This window comes from Phyllobates terribilis, unplaced genomic scaffold, assembly GCF_046119375.1.
Source record: "Phyllobates terribilis strain yellow unplaced genomic scaffold, ASM4611937v1 Scaffold_2__4_contigs__length_985480577, whole genome shotgun sequence".
NCBI lineage: Eukaryota > Metazoa > Chordata > Amphibia > Anura > Dendrobatidae > Phyllobates > Phyllobates terribilis.
The window spans coordinates 512,826,716-512,849,153 of NW_027362762.1; the positions used below are offsets into that span (position 1 = coordinate 512,826,716).

Genomic DNA, 22,438 nt, shown 5'->3' on the forward strand with positions numbered 1-22,438 from the left:
TTATCCATTGCAAAAATTACAAATTTGGGGCTAAAATTACATTTTCGCGAAAAAATGAAAATTTTCAGTATGACGACCTAATTTTATCAAATGCTGTGGATGTAGTTTCCAAAATGGGGCAACTTGTCAGGGTTTTCCACTGTTTAGGCACATCAGGGGCTCTCCAAACACGACAAGACACCCGCAGACAATTCCATCAAAGTCTGCTTTCCAAACGTCACACCTTCCTTTCCAAGCCCTTCCGTGAGCCCAAACAATAGTTTTCCCCTACATATAGGGTATGTCCGTACTCAGGAGCAGTTTAACAGCAAATTTTAGGGTCCATTTTCTCCTGTTACCCTTGTGAAAATAAAATAATTGGGGCTAAAAGTACATTTTTGTGGAAAAAATTTGATTCCTTAATTTCACGGCTCTACGTTATCAACTTCTGTGAAGCACCTGGTAGTTCAAGGTGCTCACCACACATCTAAATAAGTTCCCTGAGGGGTCTAGTTTCCAAAATGGGGTCACTTGTGGGGGTTTCCACTGTTTAGGCACATCAGGGGCTCCCCAAACTCAACATGGTGTCCGCTAATTATTCAAGCAAACTTTACATTCAAAAAGTCAAATGGTGCTCCTTCCTTTCCGAACCCTGCCATGCACCCAAACAGTGGTTTTCCACGCATATGGGGCATCGGCTTACTCAGGAGGAATTGCACAACAAATGGTTTGGGGCAATTTCTCCTGTTACCCTTATGAAAATGCAAAATTGGGGGATGAAGAACATTTTTATGGGAAAAATGTGAAAATTTTATTTTTACCGCTCAATGTTATAAACTTCTGTGAAGCACCTGGGGTTCAAGGTGTTCACCACACATCTAGATAAGTTCCCTGAAGGGTCTAGTTTCCAAAATGGTGTCACTTGTTTGGGGTTTCCACTGTTTAGGCACATCAGGAGCACCCCAAATGCGACATGGTGTCCGCAAATTATTCAAGCAAATTTTACATTCAAAAAGTGAAATGGTACTCCTTCCCTTCCGAACCCTGCCGTGCACGCAAACAGTGGTATTCCCCCACATATGGGGTATCGGCTTACTCAGGAGGATTTACACAACAAATTTTGTGGTCCATTTTCTCTCGTTACCGTTGTGAAAATAAAAAAATTGGGTCTGAAGTAAACATTTTGTGTTAAAAAGTTAAATGTTAATTTTTTCCTTCCACCTTGCTTCAGTTCGTGTGAAGCACGTGAAGGATTAATAAACTTCTTGAATGTGGTTTTGAGCACCTTGAGGGGTGCAGTTTTTAGAATGTTTTCACTTTTGGGTATTTTCTGTTATATAGATCCCTCAAAGTTACTTCAAATATGATGTGGTCCCTAAAAAAAAATGGTTTCCTAAATTTTGTTGGAAAAATGAGAAATCGCTGGTCAACTTTTAACCCTTATAACTTCCGAACAAAAAAAATTTTGGTTCCAAAATTGTGCTGATGTAAAGTAGACATGTGGGAAATGTTATTTATTAACTATTTTGTGACATATCTGTCTGATTTAAGGGCATGAAAATTCAAAGTTTGAAAATTGTGAAATTTTCAACATTTTCACCAAATTTCCATTTTTTTCACAAGTAAATACAAGTCTTATTGAAGAAATTTTACCACTATCATGAAGTACAATATGTCACAAAAAACAATCTCAGAATCAGGGGGATCCGTTGAAGCGTTCCAAAGTTATTTCCTCATAAAATGACAGTGGTCAGAATTGTAAAAATTGGCTTGGTGATTAAGTACATAATTGGCTCCATCCTTAAGGGGTTAAAGGTGTTCTCTCTGAACTGGTATCAATATATGCAATTTAAAGTTATGCTTAACTACATCGATTGACAACTAAGGCAACTATGGTAAAAAATCTGGTGTTGTGGTATGAAGATCTGGAGGATGGTATGGATAAAATAAAGCTCTAAATGGGCCGCACTACAAATATTATATTATAGGAAATAAATCTATTTCTGTAATTAGCAAGGTAGGCAAATCACAATTCTCTCTACGATGTAGGAATGATGGGTAGGATCACATTTGTGATGACATATGAATTAATTTGCGCTTTTGCTGACATGTTGTTTTGCAGTTTTATGCTTAACACCTAATATTATTGTAGAGTAATATAGTGTATGATAAAAAACTTAGCCATTGCCCTAATAAGCAGAATGTACCTTCCAGCAATGAGGCTAACTGTACAATTCCCCTAAAAAAATTTAAAATTACCATCCAGTAATGGGGTCAGACAAAGAAGAGATGAAGTAGCTGATCCAATCTGGTTTTGCACCATCACTCGTACTGCTAGTTCTCTATAATTCTCAAAATGTTCACGCGGAATGGTGCAAAAGTTGTCCGCTTTTGAGGGATTACATATATATTTATTGCTTTCATGACTTGTACATGAGTTCTCAGACCTGCAAGAGACAATAATTTATAACTGTGAACCTGGAAGTGATAGGCATAATTACAAATAGAGGGCAATAATCTTACATCTGCCTACTTACTTGACAGCTGACAGCGTGACATTTTCTTCCAAGAGTGAGTTGTTCTGAAGTTGCCATGTGCAGTTGACAATGTTTTTGGAAACGCTCATTAAGCAGCTGATGTTGGTTGGTGGAGATGGAGGGTCTGTAAAATGGCAGATTTGTAATCTTCAATATTTAGAGTTTTTCAACTTTTTCTTTGTGTAGATTTTTTACATGTTTTTAAAACGAAAAAAGTTGTTTTTGTCTTCATTATTGTTGTACAATTATTGGCGTTACATAAATTCTCCTGAGATCAGTTTCCACAATCATAATATGTTGCATGAACGGTGGAATACTATCCTTTCTGAAAATTCTGTTGTAATAAAGTAATTACAACAGAATGTTGTAATGTAATAAAGTCAGTTCAGTGTAGCTCTATGCACATTTCCTTATTTCTAAATATACTCATTTAATATATATTATTTTACTATTTATGACATAAGCTGCACTTCTATGGGACTCTCTCTCTCTTCTTCAGAATTTTATTACATTTTATCCCTCTGCAATACAGGAGTGATCTAACAGAAATGCTTTGCTCATACATGATTATACTGTATACCCCATCAGCAAGTGCTGCATCTCTGCATCACTTAACAGAAATCTGTCTGCATGATCCAGACCCCCAAACTGCTCATATGGGCATGTAGGTCTTTAAAACATAAGGCAATCTCTACCTTTACTTAAGCAATATATTCCATTACTAGAAAAAAAAGATATTTTATTCCATATGCAAATAAGGTTTAAGTGCTCTGGGCATAATCTGAGCACTTCCCAGACCTCTGCCTCCCTCAGTTTATTCTCCTCAAAGTGGCATCTTCTTCGGCTTGACTGACACCTCACTAGCTTGACTACACAGGCAGTGAGCTGTCAGTCGAGCAGAAGAAGGTCGTCCTAGGTGGGGAATGTAGACATAGGCTAAGGAGGTGCTTCGGCAAACCAACAGTTCTTCAGCCTCATTTGCCTATAGGAATAAAACATCCTTTATTTAGTGTTCGAGCATAGAATGGCTTAAAGAATAACTGTCATTTTAATTTTTAATAAATACGTAGTACTTGTGAAAGTAAGACATTTTATAATATAAGGTATAAGAGAAATCTACTTCTTTCCCCGCCAAGACTGATCATTCATTCTCAAAATTACCAATTCACGGGTAAAATCTGTCTTGAACGAAAACATATTTTCCCCGAGTAACTGGACTGGACAATCCCATTTTCATTTCTCATTTCATTTTTTTATAGGTCTAGTTTTAAAGGAATTCCTAAAATCTGTTTTTATTACACATCAAAAAGTGAAACTCACAACCAGCTTTAATTTTAACTTGGTCCATGATCTGAAGTCCATCACCACTGCTGTCATAACACTGCAGCAATCCCGAGGTTTTATCAAAGCTTTTAAAGTACACCGAACATGAGCTCCCCTGAACATCGCTGTCTTGACCACATGGGACAGAATCGTCATCTAGTTTCATCTTCACTTGAAACTTCTCATTCTTCTGAGAGCAGTGACAGGAAGCCGACAGAGGAGAACCAATCTGAATGACTGAAGAAGCTACAGTGATTCGACAGGACTCATTACCTATTAAAGGAGATGATATAATGTGATCATTGTATGGCAGTAAAAATATATGTATAATGTATGTGTAGCGCTGGCGTCCCTGCCCTCTGCTAGGCAGGGACGCTGCTCCCCTCACCGCTCTGCTGTCAGCGCGCGCTCCGTCCCGGCGTCCTCTCCCCGCTCTGCTGTCAGCGCGCGCTCCGTCCCGGCGTCCTCCTCCTGCTCTGCTGTCAGCGCGCGCTCCGTCCCGGCGTCCTCCTCCTGCTCTGCTCTCAGCGCGCGCTCCTTCCCGGCCCCTGTGCTTAGGGCGCGCGCGCGCTTCCCTCCTCTTAAAGGGGCCGCGCGCGCCGCCCTAAAGAGTCCCCGGCCAATGGCCGGAGGACTTCATCATATATAAGGCACCTCCTCCAAAATGGAGGTGCCCGAGCAATGTTGTTTGCACCTGTGTCTCACCTGTGCTTCAGCCCTCAGGTCCCGTTGCCAGTTTCCTGCTAGTTACCTGCCTGATTCCTGCCTGAATACTTGTTACCTGTCTGCCAGTCTGAGGTCCGACGGTCTGCCTTACTACTCCGGTCAGTCTGTCTATGGACCAGCTTGCCCGCTCACCTGGGAGCGCTTCTCCGTTATCTGCCTGCTTGCCAGCCCGGAGGCTCCGTTGTCTCGTGCTGTGACCACCAGCTATCTCAGAGACTCTTGCCCGCTGACCTGGGAGCGCATCTCCGTTACCTGCCTGCTTGCCAGCCCGGAGGTTCCGTTGTCACGTGCTGTGACCACCAGCTATCTCAGAGACTCTTGCCCGCTCACCTGGGAGCGCATCTCCGATACCTGCCTGCTTGCCAGCCCGGAGGTTCCGTTGTCACGTGCAGTGACCACCAGCTATTCCAGAGACTCTTTCCCGCTCACCTGGGAGCGCTTCTCCGTTACCTACCTGCCTGCCAGCCTGGAGGTTCCGCCGTCACGTGCCGTGACCACCTGCTATTCCAGAGACTCTCGCTTGCTCACCTGGGAGCACACATCTACCATCTGCCTGCTAGCCTACCCGGAGGCTCTGCCATCACAGGTCGTACCTACCCCTTACCCAGAGACTGCCCTGATCACTTGCCGTAACTCCCTGTCGGTTCACCCAGAGACTGCCACCCGCTCCCTTACAAGGGCCGCCCCCTTGTATAGTAGCTCAGAGGTTCCGCCTCCCGGACCCGTTACAGTTTGCTCGGGCCATGGAACCCGGTGGCACCCAAGCTCCCTCGCTCTCGGACCTCTGTCTTGAACTGTCCCGTCAGAAGTCCCAACAGGAGGCCATCCTGGGTCATCTGCGGAATGTTAATACTCGCCTGAACACCCTGTCTGATCCTGCAACTACGGCCAGTACCATGGTATCCTTTTCCGGACCCCGGCTCTCTGCACCTCCTCGCTTCGGAGGCGACTCCGTCCTGGCTCGGGGCTTCATAAATCAGTGCACCCTGCATTTTGAACTATTGTCCCACCAGTTTAACTCCGACCGAGCCAAAATTGCATTCATCATGTCCCATCTCACCGGGGAGGCTCTGGCCTGGCTAAATCCTCTATGGGAGAGAGGAGACCCCCTGGTGTCCGACTTGCCTGCCTTTCTCACGGCTTTCCGGAAAGCCTTCGACGAACCCGGACGGAGGACCTCATCCGCATCATCTCTGCTACGCCTCCGTCAGGGAAGCCTCACCGTGGGTCAATATGCCATACGGTTCCGTACCCTTGCCTCGGAGCTGGCCTGGGATAACGAAGCTCTGGTATCCGTCTTCTGGGAGGGTCTGTCCGGCCGTATTAAAGATGAACTTGCTGGTCGGGACATTCCTACCACTCTCGATGACCTAATAACTCTTGCCACCCGGATTGACCTACGGTTCCAGGAACGTGCCAAAGAGGTCACCCGTGAAAAGGGGCTTCCACGTCTGGTTCCTACTTTTCTGAAACCCGTCACTCCTTCCGTTTCTCCCCAGGTACACTCTCCTGAGCCTATGCAGGTCGACCAGACCAAGATGGTCAAATCCCGTCAGGACTTTCGCCGTGCCGAGGGGAGCTGCTTCTACTGTGGCAGTAAGGAGCATCGGATCCGTGCCTGCCCGGAGAGGTCGGGAGAACGCCTGTGTCTAGGTTCGCTCAGAGGACTTGATCTAGACAAAAATAAATCCTCTCCATCCCTGCTGCTGTCTGTCTCAATCATCTGCGGGGAGAATCGTTATTCCGAACTAGCCCAACTTGACTCTGGAGCAGCCGGAAATCTTATTTCACTGTCCCTGGTGGAGAAATACCGCATCCCCACCAAACCTCTGGCTGTACCCTTGTCTGTTGTTGCCGTGGATGGGGGCCTCTTATCTCGCCCCATCCAATTCATCACCGAATCCATTACTCTGCAAGTGGGTATGCTGCATTCAGAGAGTATCTCCCTTCACGTTCTGCCTGGACTCTCTCATGCCCTCTTGCTAGGTCTGCCTTGGCTCCAGAGACATGCACCCGTGCTTGACTGGCAAACCGGAGAAGTCCTTCGCTGGGGACAAGACTGTCATAAAACCTGTCTGGTTCCCGTCCATTCCGTCCGTCCCTCTCCTATCCCAGCTAATCTACCTGGACTTCCGATTCCTTATTGGTCTTGTGCTGATGTCTTTGATATGGAGGAGGCAGAGACATTACCACCTCATAGACCATGTGACTGCCCCATCGATCCCGCCAGAGTAATGCAGGTGGCCCCCGTGAGTCTAAATTGTCTCCCTCCTGGTAAGACGTTCGTATCGGTACCTGATCGGGAGAGGATCCTACACTGGGGTCATTCGTCTAAACTAGCTGGCCACGCCGGTCAGAAAAAGACCCTCCAGCTTATTACCCGGCACTACTGGTGGCCTAACCTGCACAAGGATGTTATGGACTTTGTTTCTGCCTGTGTGTCCTGCGCCCGCAACAAGGTTCCGAGACACCTGTCGGCCGGCCGCCTTCTTCCTCTGCCAGCACCTGCTGCCCCCTGGCAGCATATAGCGATGGACTTCGTAACTGATCTGCCCGTCTCTGCCGGTTGTACGGTCATTTGGGTGGTCGCTGACCGCTTTTCCAAGATGGCTCACTTCATTCCCCTGCCAGGTCTTCCGTCTGCACCCGAGCTGGCTAGAGTCTTTATCCGCCACATCTTCCGTCTTCATGGCCTGCCCCGTCACATCGTGTCGGATCGAGGAGTACAGTTCACTTCTCGTTTCTGGAGAGCCACTTGTAAATTACTAGACGTCACTCTGGACTTCTCCTCCGCTTACCACCCACAGTCTAATGGTCAAGTGGAGCGGATCAATCAGAACCTGACCAGTTACCTCCGGCACTTCGTTAATGCTCACCATTCTGACTGGGTGGATCTCCTGCCATGGGCCGAATTCTCGTACAACAATCACGAGAGCGAGTCTTCCTCCATATGGGAGAGTACCCGGTCCGCACTCCTTCTGTCATCCGAGCGTATGAAAAGGCACGCTGACAAAGGACGTCTGGATCCTCCTCAATTCCGTCCTGGGGATAAAGTCTGGCTCTCGTCCAAATATGTCCGGCTCAAGATCCCTTCCTATAAGTTGGGGCCTCGGTTCATCGGCCCACTGGAGGTTATCAGTCAGATCAACCCGGTGGCCTATAAATTGAAACTCCCGGCCAACTTACGGATCCCTAACTCCTTCCATGTATCTCTCCTCAAACCTGTGGTACTTAACTCTTTTTCTAAGTCTACAGGTACGCCTCTTGCTCCGGTTTCTGCTGAGGACGAGTTTGAGGTAGAGAACATTCTTGCCACCAAAAGGGTAAGAGGAAAGACCTTTTTCTTGGTAGATTGGAGGGGGTTTGGTCCTGAGGAGAGAACGTGGGAGCCCCGGGAGAATATCCATGCCCCTCTCATCCTAGCTAAATTTCTGTCTGGCCTAAAAAAGGGGGGGCCTAAAGGGGGGGGTACTGTAGCGCTGGCGTCCCTGCCCTCTGCTAGGCAGGGACGCTGCTCCCCTCACCGCTCCGTCCCGGCGTCCTCCTCCTGCTCTGCTCTCAGCGCGCGCTCCTTCCCGGCCCCTGTGCTTAGGGCGCGCGCGCTTCCCTCCTCTTAAAGGGGCCGCGCGCGCCGCCCTAAAGAGTCCCCGGCCAATGGCCGGAGGACTTCATCATATATAAGGCACCTCCTCCAAAATGGAGGTGCCCGAGCAATGTTGTTTGCACCTGTGTCTCACCTGTGCTTCAGCCCTCAGGTCCCGTTGCCAGTTTCCTGCTAGTTACCTGCCTGATTCCTGCCTGAATACTTGTTACCTGTCTGCCAGTCTGAGGTCCGACGGTCTGCCTTACTACTCCGGTCAGTCTGTCTATGGACCAGCTTGCCCGCTCACCTGGGAGCGCTTCTCCGTTATCTGCCTGCTTGCCAGCCCGGAGGCTCCGTTGTCTCGTGCTGTGACCACCAGCTATCTCAGAGACTCTTGCCCGCTGACCTGGGAGCGCATCTCCGTTACCTGCCTGCTTGCCAGCCCGGAGGTTCCGTTGTCACGTGCTGTGACCACCAGCTATCTCAGAGACTCTTGCCCGCTCACCTGGGAGCGCATCTCCGATACCTGCCTGCTTGCCAGCCCGGAGGTTCCGTTGTCACGTGCAGTGACCACCAGCTATTCCAGAGACTCTTTCCCGCTCACCTGGGAGCGCTTCTCCGTTACCTACCTGCCTGCCAGCCTGGAGGTTCCGCCGTCACGTGCCGTGACCACCTGCTATTCCAGAGACTCTCGCTTGCTCACCTGGGAGCACACATCTACCATCTGCCTGCTAGCCTACCCGGAGGCTCTGCCATCACAGGTCGTACCTACCCCTTACCCAGAGACTGCCCTGATCACTTGCCGTAACTCCCTGTCCGTTCACCCAGAGACTGCCACCCGCTCCCTTACAAGGGCCGCCCCCTTGTATAGTAGCTCAGAGGTTCCGCCTCCCGGACCCGTTACAGTATGTTTTTATTTGTATCTATTGTGAATTATATATGCAAAGAAGAAAAGAGGAACGAATAATAAATACATGTTTTGTTATATACAAGCAATGAAAATTTTCAACAAAGAAGGGGTGCAGAAGGGACGGGGGAACAAAATATTGGGTTTTGTTTTAGAGTCTGGGGACAATAGAAGGCTATGGAGAACTCTATTTACTCCCTCTGTAACCTAATACCATATACACTGCTCAAAAAAATAAAGGGAACACTTAAACAACAGAATATAACTCCAAGTAAATCAAACTTCTGTGAAATCAAACTATCCACTTAGGAAGCAACACTGATTGACAATCAATTTCACATGCTGTTGTGCAAATGGAATAGACAATAGATGGAAATTATTGGCAATTATCAAGACACCCTCAATAAAGGAGTGGTTCTGCAGGTGGGGACCACAGACCACATCTCAGTACCAATGCTTTCTGGCTGATGTTTGGGTCACTTTTGAATGTTGGTTGTGCTTTCACACTCGTGGTAGCATGAGACGGACTCTACAACCCACAGAAGTTGCTCAGTTAGTGCAGCTCATCCAGGATGGCACAGCAATGCGAGCTGTGGCAAGAAGGTTTGCTGTGTCTGTCAGCGTAGTGTCCAGAGGCTGGAGGTGCTACCAGGAGACAGGCCAGTACACCAGTAGATGTGGAGGGGGCCGTAGGAGGGCAACAACCCAGCAGCAGCACCGCTACCTCCGCCTTTGTGCAAGGAGGAACAGGAGGAGCACTGCCAGAGCCCTGCAAAATGACCTCCAGCAGGCCACAAATGTGCATGTGTCTACACAAACGGTTAGAAACCGACTCCATGAGGGTGGTATGATGGCCCAATGTCCACAGATGAGGGTTGTGCTCACAGCCCAACAATGTGCAGGACGCTTGGCATTTACCACAGAACACCAGGATTGGCCAAATCGCCACTGGTGCCCTGTGCTCTTCACAGATGAAAGCAGGTTCACAATGAGCACATGTGACAGACGTGACAGAGTCTGGAGACGCCGTGGAGAGCGATCTGCTGCCTGCAACATTCTTCAGCATGACCGGTTTGGCAGTGGGTCAGTAATGGTGTTGTTATGTTCTGCTACCAGAGCTAAGGAAAGAGAGGAGATCTGTCCCTACGATAGAACTCAGCTGAATCCCTACGATGTAACAGGGAACCTGATCCTGCGATCAGACCTGCTAAAGTCCTAAGCTAGTCTGTACGGAGACCTATAGATGTGGGGAAGGAATCCCTACAAGTACTAAGGACTGGGAGGAAAATGGGACACCTCCTAACAGAAATAGTAGCAGACAGACGAACAAACAAAATATATAGAACATAGAGGTCCGTAGACCAAGCAAACTAACAGAGTTAGATACAGAGCACAGGCTAGCTAGAAAGTAGTTATACAATGAAGTCCAGCAAAGCAAGAAGGGCGGAGCAGGATTAAATAGGCCAACAAGGTCATGTGACCAGTAATAGAAAAAACCTAAGAGCAAGGTTCTAACAGTACCCCCCCTTCTAAGAGGATCCTCCGGATCCCCTAGGACCAGGCTTATCAGGAAATCTCCTGTGAAACGCTCTGATAAGTCTGGACGCGGAAACATCATCTGACCTCACCCAAGAGTTATCCTCGGGTCCGAAACCTTTCCAGGCCACAAGATACTGCAAACTACCTCTATACCGTCTAGAGTTAAGGATGCGAGAAATTTCATATTCCCCGTCCTCCACCACCGGAGGAACAGAGGCAGAGGCGTCACCATCCGACACAACAGCTTTTTTTAACAGAGAGACATGAAATACCGGATTAATTCTCCAGGAGGTAGGAACCTCCAACCTAACAGCAGATTGGTTGACAACCTGAAGCACCTTAAAGGGCCCTACAAACTTGGGACCCAATTTCTTAGAAGGAATCCTCAACCGCAGATTCCTAGAGGACAACCAAACCATGTCACCAACAGCGAACAAAACCTCCTGTCGTTTCCTATCAAAGTAGTCTTTAGATTTTCTGCTGGCCTCCTGAAGATTACCACGCACATCCGTCCAAACTCTCTCCAAATCACCGGAAAAATTCTCCTCCTCAGGCACGGCAGATCCCAACTTGGAGAACGACCCAAACGACGGATGTCTCCCAGAACAACAAAAAAAAGGCGAACAACCAGCAGAAGAAGATGTATGATTGTTCAGAGCAAATTCAGCAAGTGGCAGAAACTCAGACCACCCCTCTTGATTGTCTGCCACAAAACAACGCAAGAACTGCTCAACATCCTGGTTTTTCCTTTCTGTCTGGCCATTAGATTCAGGATGATATCCGGACGAGAACGACAAATGAACTCCCAACCTGTCACAAAAGGTACGCCAAAAACGAGCCACGAACTGAGGACCCCTATCAGAAACAATGTCAGTAGGAACGCCATGAAGTCTGACAATTTCCTTGACAAAGGCCTTAGCGAGAGTTTTAGCGCAGGGCAGTTTGACGAAGGGAACCAAGTGACACATCTTGCTAAAACGGTCCACTACCACCCAGATGACAGTAAAACCCTCAGAGGGGGGAAGGTCAGTTATAAAGTCCATAGCCAAATGTGTCCAAGGAGAACTGGGAACCTCCAAAGGACAAAGCAACCCCGCAGCAGGAGTATGTGAGGACTTAGATCTAGCACATATAGTACATTGACGCACCCACTTAATGACTTCCTTCTGCCATCCAGGCCACCAAAAACTGCGACCCACCAGTCTCTTGGTCTCAGAGATTCCGGGATGACCTGCCAACCGAGATTCGTGACACTCAACAAACAAATCTCTCCTAAAGGTCCCAGGCACAAACAACCTCCCATGTGGAGTGTTAGATGGGGCATTCTCCTGTGCTTTAAGAATCTCATCTTCCAAAACGGAGTCCAAAGCAGCTATCACAACACCTTCTTGTAAAATGTTCTCCTCTTTCTCAGCACCGACTATGGGAGAAAAACTGCGAGACAAGGCATCCGCCTTAACATTCTTAGTACCAGGGATGTAAGTAACGGAGAAATTAAACCGCGAGAAAAACAGTGCCCACCTAGCCTGACGGGCAGCATCAAGATATATCAGATTTTTATGATCCGTAAGAACCTGAACGGGAAATTCCGCACCTTCCAAGAAGTGGCGCCAGTGTTCAAATGCGAGTTTAATAGCCAATAATTCCCGATTACCAATATCGTAATTCAGTTCAGTCTCCGAAAATTTTTTTGAAAAAAAGGCACAGGGATGTAATCCATCCCCGTTATCCTGAGACAATACTGCGCCAACCCCCACAGAGGAAGCATCAACCTCAACCAAAAACGGCTTAGTCACATCAGGCTGCATAAGGATGGGAGCAGAGGTGAACCTCTCCTTGAGATACACAAAAGCTTCAATGGCCTCAGAAGACCACTGAACCGCATCAGCACCTTTCCTGGTGAGATCGGTCAGAGGTTTGACAATACAAGAAAATTTTTTTATGAATTTTCTGTAATAATTGGCGAAACCTAAAAACCTCTGTATCGATTTCAAACCAATAGGCCTAGGCCATTCCTGTACAGCTTGAACTTTAACCGGGTCCATCTCAAAACCTTCGCTGGAGATAATGTAACCCAAAAAACTAATTCTCTGTACAGCGAACTCACATTTCTCCAGCTTAGCAAAAAGCGAATTGTCCATTAATAACTGTAATACCTCACGTACGCTCCGCCAATGAGACTCCAGATCCGGCGAATAAATCAAAATGTCATCCAAATACACAACCACATTTTTGCCGATCAAAGGTCTAAGGATGTCATTAATAAGATTCTGAAAAAATGCAGGAGCATTAGTAAGACCAAAAGGCATAACCAGATTCTCAAAATGACCAACAGGAGTGTTAAAAGCAGTCTTCCATTCGTCACCCTCCTTCATGCGCAACAGATTGTATGCCCCCTTAAGGTCAATTTTAGAGAACCACTTGGCCCCCATTAACTGGTTAAACAGATCAGGAATCAATGGCAGTGGGTAAGGATTGCGTACAGTAATTTTGTTAATCTCACGAAAATCCAGACAAGGACGTAAACCGCCGTCCTTTTTTTTTACAAAAAAAAATCCAACCGCCACAGGAGACTTAGAAGGCCTAATGTGACCGGCGGCCAAACTTGTCTGTATGTATTTCTCCAAAGCCTTCCTCTCAGGAATAGTAAGGTTAAATAAACGACTTTTAGGAAGAGTCGCTCCAGGGACAAATTCAATAGAACAATCATAGTCTCTATGGGGAGGCAAAACCTGCGATTCCTTCTCAGAAAAAACTCTCCAAAAATCCTGAATAGGAACAGGCAATTCTCCCCTATCCAAAGCTGCAATACGCCCGTTACAACACTTGTCATAACATTTATGGCTCCAGGATTTAATTTCACTGGTAGACCAATCCAGTACAGGATTGTGAAATTTTAACCCGGGCAATCCCAATATTACTTGAGAAGGCAAGTTATTCAAAACTACCAAATCCAATTTCTCATGGTGAACACCATTAATAGTGAGAGGAAATTCACAGACCTTGAGAGTAATATTCTTCAAAGGGGAACCATCCACAGAAACCACAGCAATGGGGGATGATAAAGGTTCGGGTTTTAAATTGAGTCTTTCCAAGAATCCCCCATCAATAACATTCAGAGTAGACCCACAATCAACAAACACCCGAAATTCCATTAATTTTTCCTGAGCAATCGTGGAAGCAGCTAAAAATACACCCTTGGAATTTAAACAGGCAATACGGGCATGACTGACCATTTTTTTTTCTTTCTTCATACGAAGCTCACAGCCTTTAATCAAATGACCAGATTTTCCGCAATAGAAACACAAGCCTTCAGAAAATCTACGGTCTTTTTCTTGAGAGCGAGGTGCCACCGATCCAATCTCCATCGGTTCACCACTGTTAGTACACACATTCTCATAACCAGAAACTGACATAGCAGAGGATTTGCTCTCATTAACCCTTGCACGCAGTCTCCTATCCACCCGTATAGCTAATTGCATAGCCTGTTGCAAATCTTCAGGTGTAGGATAAGCAATTAGCAGGTCTTTAACCCTTTCATTGAGCCCAGCAAGAAATAGACTTTTCAGAGCAGAATCGTTCCACCCTGTTTGAGTAGACCAACGACGGAAATGAGTACAATATTTTTCCACATTACCTGATCCCTGTCTCAAACGTCTTAACTCAGTCTCAGCTGATGCGACACGGTCAGGATCATCATATAATAGCCCCAAAGCAGAAAAAAAACTATCCACTGATCTGAAGCATGTATCACTAGGTTGCAAAGAAAAGGCCCACTCCTGAGGCTCTTTGCGCAAAAGTGACATTATGAACCCTATGCGCTGGGATTCATCCCCAGAGGACTTGGGTCTCAAACGAAAATACAATAAGCAAGCATTTTTAAATGAAAAAAATTCTCGGTGTTCACCAAAAAATAAATCCGACAAACATACCTTAGGCTCCAAGAAATGTGCTCCAGGACAGTTACTCACGTGCTGACGGAGCTCGGCCACCTCCAGAGAGAGTCCCTGCAGGCGATGAGCCAAATCCTGAACCGACACCATGATGGAACAGAAAAATCTTTCCTAAGAGAATTTGCAGGCTGGACTTACTGTTATGTTCTGCTACCAGAGCTAAGGAAAGAGAGGAGATCTGTCCCTACGATAGAACTCAGCTGAATCCCTACGATGTAACAGGGAACCTGATCCTGCGATCAGACCTGCTAAAGTCCTAAGCTAGTCTGTACGGAGACCTATAGATGTGGGGAAGGAATCCCTACAAGTACTAAGGACTGGGAGGAAAATGGGACACCTCCTAACAGAAATAGTAGCAGACAGACGAACAAACAAAATATATAGAACATAGAGGTCCGTAGACCAAGCAAACTAACAGAGTTAGATACAGAGCACAGGCTAGCTAGAAAGTAGTTATACAATGAAGTCCAGCAAAGCCAGAAGGGCGGAGCAGGATTAAATAGGCCAACAAGGTCATGTGACCAGTAATAGAAAAAACCTAAGAGCAAGGTTCTAACAGGTGTGGGGTTGCATTTCTTTGGAGGGCCGCACAGCCCTCCATGTGCTCGCCAGAGGTAGCCTGACTGCCATTAGGTACCGAGATGAGATCCTTAGACCCCTTGTGAGACCATATGCTGGTGCGGTTGGCCCTGGGTTCCTACTAATGCTGGACAATGCCAGACCTCATGTGGTTGGAGTGTGTCAGAACAAAGTATTCAATGAGAATATTTCATTCATTCAGATCTAGGATGTGTTATTTGAGTGTTCCCTTTATTTTTTTGAGCAGGGTATATATACACATACATATACATTCCTCAACATTGAAATTGCAACACAAAGACAGAAAAGTCCTGTAATAATGGAAATCAAGGGATTGATGTTAAAGGGAATCTGTCTGCAGATTTTTGCTATGTAACCTGAGGACAGCATGAGGTAGGCGTTAAAACACAGATTTCAAGGATGTGTCACAAGTCAGGCTGTGTATTGTTTACTTACAATTAAAATGTATCACTAGAACATTATCATTGCTCTCATCTGACTCTGCCCCTGCTGTGATAAGCAGCTCACTGTCTATAGACAATGTACATACAGAACCTGGTGTGGGTGGGGTTAGCTTTCTCACCTCTGCTGCATTGCTAAATCTAAAAACTCTGATTGTGTCAGAATGGCTACACCCAGTAAACTAAATGATACATCTTCGGATTTAGGATTCCTTTGCCTACATTATGCTGCTCTCAGATGAGGTAGCAAAAACCTACTGACAGATTCCTTTTAACGATACGCAAATAATGAAACAAAAATGGAAACAAATTTTTCAACACATCTTAATTTATTCAGTATTAAAGAGGTTGTCCACTACTTTATCATTGATGACCTAACCTTAAGATAGTTCATCAATGTCTGATCAGTCAAGGTCCGACATCCGGTACCCCTGGCGATCAGCCGTTCTCGCTGGCCTAGCTCAATTCCAGAGCTACTAGGTCTTCTGATAGTGGGCATGGTAGGATGCTGCACATCTGACTACTATTCAAATCAAAAGGAGGCGGCCCTGCCGTGACTACTATCAGTATAAAGTAGTGGACAGCCTCCTTAAGCGCCTTAGTATGTTATAAATGAGATTTTAATGGTTGTCTGAGGAATGTTCAGCCACGCTGAATGCACTTGGACACGTGAATCAACCAGATCCATTGCTACCAGCTCCCTTTTCAATTGCCGACCAGTGATGTCCCAGATGTGCTCTATGGGAGACAAGTCTGGAGATGTTGCAAGCCATGGTAGCAAGCTTAGGCTTGCTCAGAGTAGCAAAGGCAACATGCGACTTAGTATTGTTGTGTTGAAAATGACTCATTGGACTCTTTCACATTCCCTCGTAAAGATCTCCTTATGACATTGCTAGCATGGTCTCCAGACCAACCTCTGGCTATAGTTGCATCCTAGACAAAAATGGAATTGATCACTAAAGAGCTAAAGAGGATAGACCTCCATTCCAACCTCCATTACCATCTTGCTGTGCACCATGATAACCTTTCAAAGCAGTTGTGTGAGGTCAATAGAACACCTGTAGCTCAACTTCTGGCTTGTAGCCCAATGTCATTCAAACACCTTCTGATTGATTGTGTAAACATTGTTTGACCTTTTAATCTTGGTATGTGACAACAACTACTTTCACTTACAGTACAGAATAAATCACTATGCGCCATTATTTGAATTTGAAGAGATGTGTTGCAATTTTAATGTTGAGAATTGTATATATCAATAGATATAGATCTCAACATTCCTCCTTTAGTCATACATATCAGTCTTTTTTCTTTTAGAAGGGCAAGCACTACCCATAATTTTCAAATCAAGTATATTTTTTGTGAAAATTGCATTTACACTCCATTTACTGAAGACATACGAGGCATACATTGACTTACCTTCCATAAGGAGAAGCTTCAGCACCAAAAGCACACCCAGGTAGTTGTGCATGTCTTTGATTTTTACCCCATAAACTATGCAAGAATTAGGTTGCCTACATCAAGTTAAGCCTAAAAGTAAAAATACTTTGTCATGTATACATAATAAATAGTCAGAGATGGAGTATCAAGGAAGAAAATAGTCATAACAGCAGAATAGTACCATAGGCATTAGTACTTTATGATGCTGTACATAATTAGAGATTCAGAAAATAGCAACATTGTGTCTTATCAACTATAATTTTTTTCTCATCATCATCAATATATCCTCGCTAGATCAACACAACCAGTCAATAACTCTAATAACTGGGAAAGTGTAAATCTGTGTAGTCATTTGGACCCATAGAAGCACCGGAAGGTGCGAAACGGCCGTAGTCCTCTGCGCTGCTCCCTTGTCTGCTCCTCCCGATACCTGCCGCACTCTATGAAGTCCCTTGCACTGGAATAAAGGACTTTTTATTTATGATTTAGTGAGTGCTGCCTTTCATTTTTCATATTGAGTGACTTACTATGTGTAGCATAAGCAATCAGTGTCGCAGCTTAAAGTCTCCTAAGGAGGCTATTGAAGCAATTAACAAGTGCAAAATAATGTTTAAAAAATATAAAAGAAAATATAAAAGTTCAAATCACCTCCCTTTTGCCCCATTCAAAGTAAAATAAAAAAGAAAAGAAAATACACATATTTGGCATCGCTACCTTCAGAAACGCCCGATCTATCAAAATAGAAAAATAATTAATCTGATAAGTAAACGACGTAACAAGAAAAAAAATCAAAATGGCAGAATTACGGTATTTTGGTCGCCGCAACATTGCAATAAAATGCAATGACAGGTGATAAAAACATCGTATCTAACCCAAAATGGTATAAATAAAAACGTCAGCTCAGCACGCAAAAATAAGCTCTTACTCAGTTCCAGTTCTCAAAAAATGGAGACACTACGATCTCAGAAAATGGCTCCTTTTTTTATATACAAACTTTGGATTTTTTTCACCACTTAAATAAAAAAGAACCTATACATGTTTGGTGTCTACAAACTCATAATGACATGGAGAATCATAATGGCAGCTCAGTATTAGCATTTAATGAACATTGTTAAAAAAGAAAGAAAATAAAAATTGCCATTTTTTTACAATTTTACTGCACTTGGAATTTTATTCCCATTTTCCAGTACACTATATTGTAAAATCAATGGTGTCATTCAAAATTACAACTCGTCCCATAAAAAACAAGCCCTCACATGACCATATTGACGGAAAAATAAAAAGTTCTGGCTTTGGAAAGCAGGGAAGCAAAAAACGAAAATTCAAAAACATGGTCATGAAGGGGTTAATAGGTTAGACAGATCAAATGAGGTGACAGATTCTCTTTAAATCTATAACTGCTCATTGAAGTGATTTTTAAAATGGAATACATTTCAAATGTGCAACATTTATTAGAAGGAATGTGCCATTTTATAAATTAGTTTTAGGAGCAATTCTTCTAATCTCCCCAACAAAGGGCAATTAGTAATAAATGTTCACTCTTTAACAGCAAAATGTCATTGATTTCAGTGATCCTTTGCTTAGAATGCAGCATTGATTTTCAGTGACAGAAATCTCAGTACTTTAAGATTATTACACAGTCTAGGAAGAATTATGCATAGTATCTGAGAGTGCTCCACTAATCAGAAGTCCATGAAAACTCTGCAGAAATGTTCACATGGAAGGGATAGATATTCAATCACAGAAAATCCCTAAATCTGAATCAAAGTTTTGGTTAATTTGTATAATCCTGTGTAATAATAAACCTGGAAAAGAAAAGCTTTATTTTAACATTATGTAGACATGTACATTTTATGACTTCTACTTCTATATACAATATATCCAAATTTCTTAGGTAATTTATAATCATTATTATTATGCTGCAGACAAAACAATCTATAGAATACATTAGAATATTGCTGTTATACCAGACTATGCCATACCATACTTTTTTTTTCAGAAAAAAACACTCACCCTCATTATTAAAAATCTGTTATATTCACTATAGTCTTCTGCACTCATTTGCTGTTGATAAAGACCATGGATCGGTGAGATCGGTGGAGCGCTGTTCCAGGTTTTTCTATAAGGTCCGGTAGATGACTACTTGTTACACCTCTGATAAATTCAGTAAAAAGAGAAATTACAGTTAATTGTACACTTCTCTCAAATTTCCAGCGAAAGCAGGATAGGAAACCTCCACTGAGAACAAACAGTAATTTTATATTCCCTACTGTGTCAAAGACAATGCATTAAATAAGATGTTGGAAGCAGCACAGGGGTTTTGTCCTAGGAGTAAAATGTTCTTTCCACGTTTCAATACTTTGTGACATGAAAATATTTTAATAGATATATGGCCCTTTGTTAAAGTCTAGGTTCACCATAGCTAATTATACATTTAGATATACAAATATATACTGTAGCTGTATGAAGGTATTTAAAGGGGTTTTCCCTCCAGCAAAGTACATTTTAATTAATAGGTCTTGGAAGAAAAATAAGTTCCACAATTAGATGTGTTAAAAATGTTCCTGTGCTGAGATAATCTTCTAAATGTGCCCCTGCTATGTTTGCACTGTGTAATGGCTGTGTCTCACCATGTTAGAACATGGTCTGATCATACCACATCTCCTGGGCAGGGAAGAAAGCAAAATAGAGTATACAGACAGGAAATTTCACTGCCTGTTTTACCTCAAAGAAAGAATCAACTGTGATACTTATGTTCTGCAACTTAGAACTAATAGGAGGGAAAAGCTGTCCCTGCACTGAGACTCAGCTTAACCCTATGCTGGAGTGGGTGCCATATTCCTTGTGAATAGCCCCACCGAAACTCCTGCACTGAACTCAAATGAAGACCTGAAGGAAGGGGAAAGGGGTCCCTAAAAGATCTAAGGACTGGGAGCAAAAGCAGGAGACCTCCTAACAGAAAAGTTAGTTGCAGAAATGAAGATTAAAGGGAACAAAACTAGTGGAACAAGAAGTCCCAGGATATCAATTGTCCAAAGCACAAAGAACTTAACAAGGCAACTTAGCCAGAGCACAAGCGTAACAACACTGATGTCCAACGGGGAATGGGAGACAGGTGCTGAGTAATAAAGAGTGAAGAGATCACGTGACCAAGACACCCAGCACCAGAGGAAAAGACTAGAAGCCAGCAAACCACAACAAGATGGTAGATAGTAAAACAACATAGATTCTAACAGTACCTCCCTTTTTACGAGGATCCTCCAGATCCTCTAGGCCGAGCCTTACCAGGAAATCTCCTGTGAAAAGTCTTAATTAGACTTGAGGCCAAGACGTCCTTGGCCTTCATCCAGGAATTATCTTCAGGCCAAAACCTCTCCAGGACACAAGATACTGTAATCTTCCTCTATGCCACCTGGAATCCAAAATGCGAGAAATCTCAAATTCACCATCCTCATCAACAGGAGGAACAGTAGGCTTCACCTGCTTATCAGGCGTGTCCGCCTTCTTAAGTAACAACACATGAAACACAGAATTAATCCTCCAGGATGAGGGAATGCCCAACCTCACCGCTGTCGAGTTGACAATCTGAACCACTTTGAAAGGACCCACAAATTTAGGACCCAGTTTTTTAGAAGAAAGAGGGGAGAGAAGCGTGCTGTGTGAAGGACCAGATGGACAATTATGAATAAGAGACGGCCAAGAGGCCACTCACCCGCTGGAGTTGTGCACCCCTGCACAACCCAGGTGACTGCCAGTAGATGGGGAAAGGAGACAAGATGAGTCTCACTGAGTGGTGCGGGCCAGTAGGCTTGCCACGTGTTGTATGCTACGGACCGCTTGCTGTGCCTGCCGCATCCGGGTTCCTGGTTATGGACCACGTGACCCGGGACTGGATGTGAGTCACCGCAGTCTTAAGTCTGAAGGAGGCGGCTCCCTTGCCACAGGTCCTTGATTGATGAGTGGAAAAGAATTGCAGGAATAGTAGGGAATTGATCCACAAAGCTGCTCCTGCCTCTGACCCTCAAAGAGGGAATGGAAACTATGTGTAGAAAAAGAAAGCGGTCTATGGAACGCTAGAGTGACTACCTGATGAAGATAGTTTACTATCGAAACGCGTTGTGGAAAGGGCTTGTTAAATGTTTTTAGCCCCAAATCTGCTTTTTTCAGTGATCACTCTAGCGCTCCATAGACCGCTTTCTTTTTCTACACCCAGTTTTTTAGATGGAATTTTCAAACGAAGATTCCTAGAGGACAACCAAACCATATCCCCAACAGCAAACAAGGACTCCTTTCTTTTTTTGTCAAAATACCTTTTTGATCTCCTGTTAGCCTCTTTAAGGTTCAGGCGTACACTGGTCCAAACCCTCTCCAAATCACCAGAAAAATTGTCCTCCTCCGGTACAGCAGTCCCAACTTTGGAAAATGGACCAAAAGATGGATACCTGCCAGTACAACAAAAAAGGGAGAACAACCAGCCAAGGAAGAAGTATGATTATTAAGGGCAAACTCCGCAAGTGGTAGAAATTCTGACCACATTTCCTGATTGTCTGCCACAAAACATCTCAAAAACTGCTCGACATCCTGGTTCTTCCTTTCAGTCTGTTCATTGGACTCTGGATGATACCCTGACGAGAATGACAAGTGAATTTTCAATCTGTCACAAAAAGCACGCCAAAAGCGAGCCACAAACTGTGGTCCTCTATCGAAAACAATGTCCGTGGGAACACCATGGAGCCTGACAATCTCCTTCACAATAGCCTTAGCAAGAGTCTTAGTGCAAGGTAACTTGTTGAACGGAACCAGATGACACATTTTACTAAACCGGTCCACAACAACCCAGATGACAGAAAAACCCTCTGATAAAGGCAGATCGGTGATAAAATCCATGGCCAGGTGCATCCATGGTGAACTAGGAACTTCCAAGGGGCACAGCAACCCCGCAGCCTGAGCGTGAGAGACCTTCGACCTAGCGCACACAAAACACTGACGCACCCACTTGATGACTTCCCTTTCCCACCTTGGCCACTAGAAACTCCTCCGACCGATAGACTTCCTAGTTTCCGAAATCCGTGGGTGACCCGCCAACCCAGACTCATGACATGCCACAAACAATTCTCTCCTCAAGGCTCTAGGCACAAACAATTTACCACACGGAGTGTTAGTTGGTGCCGCACTCTGAGCTCCTAGGATGCTATTCTCCAACTCAGAATCCAATGCGGCCACCACCACCCTTCTCTGCAAAATACACTCCTCCCTCTTAGCATTCACCGCTGGAGAGAAACTACGAGACAAAGCGTCAGCCTTAACATTCTTTGTCCCGGGGAAAAATTGAACCAGGCAAAAAACAGTGCCCACCTAGCCTGACGGGCATTCAAATGTTTAGCTGCGTCCAGATAAATCAAATTCTTATGATC

General features: G+C 44.7%; 1 protein-coding gene across 1 annotated transcript in view; it reads right to left on the minus strand.

Moving 5' to 3' along the window:
- Positions 1–22,438, minus strand: part of CSF3R (colony stimulating factor 3 receptor) — a 78,150-nt gene that overhangs the window by 41,603 nt on the left and 14,109 nt on the right. Inside the window, exons 2-6 of the mRNA XM_073665908.1 lie at positions 19,038–19,178; positions 17,004–17,114; positions 3,837–4,112; positions 2,517–2,640; positions 2,239–2,426 (exon numbers count right to left, since the gene is read on the minus strand). Coding sequence (XP_073522009.1) covers positions 2,239–2,426; positions 2,517–2,640; positions 3,837–4,112; positions 17,004–17,055 — 640 coding nt within the window. The 5' untranslated portion in view covers positions 17,056–17,114; positions 19,038–19,178. The remainder of the gene's footprint in view (positions 1–2,238; positions 2,427–2,516; positions 2,641–3,836; positions 4,113–17,003; positions 17,115–19,037; positions 19,179–22,438) is intronic.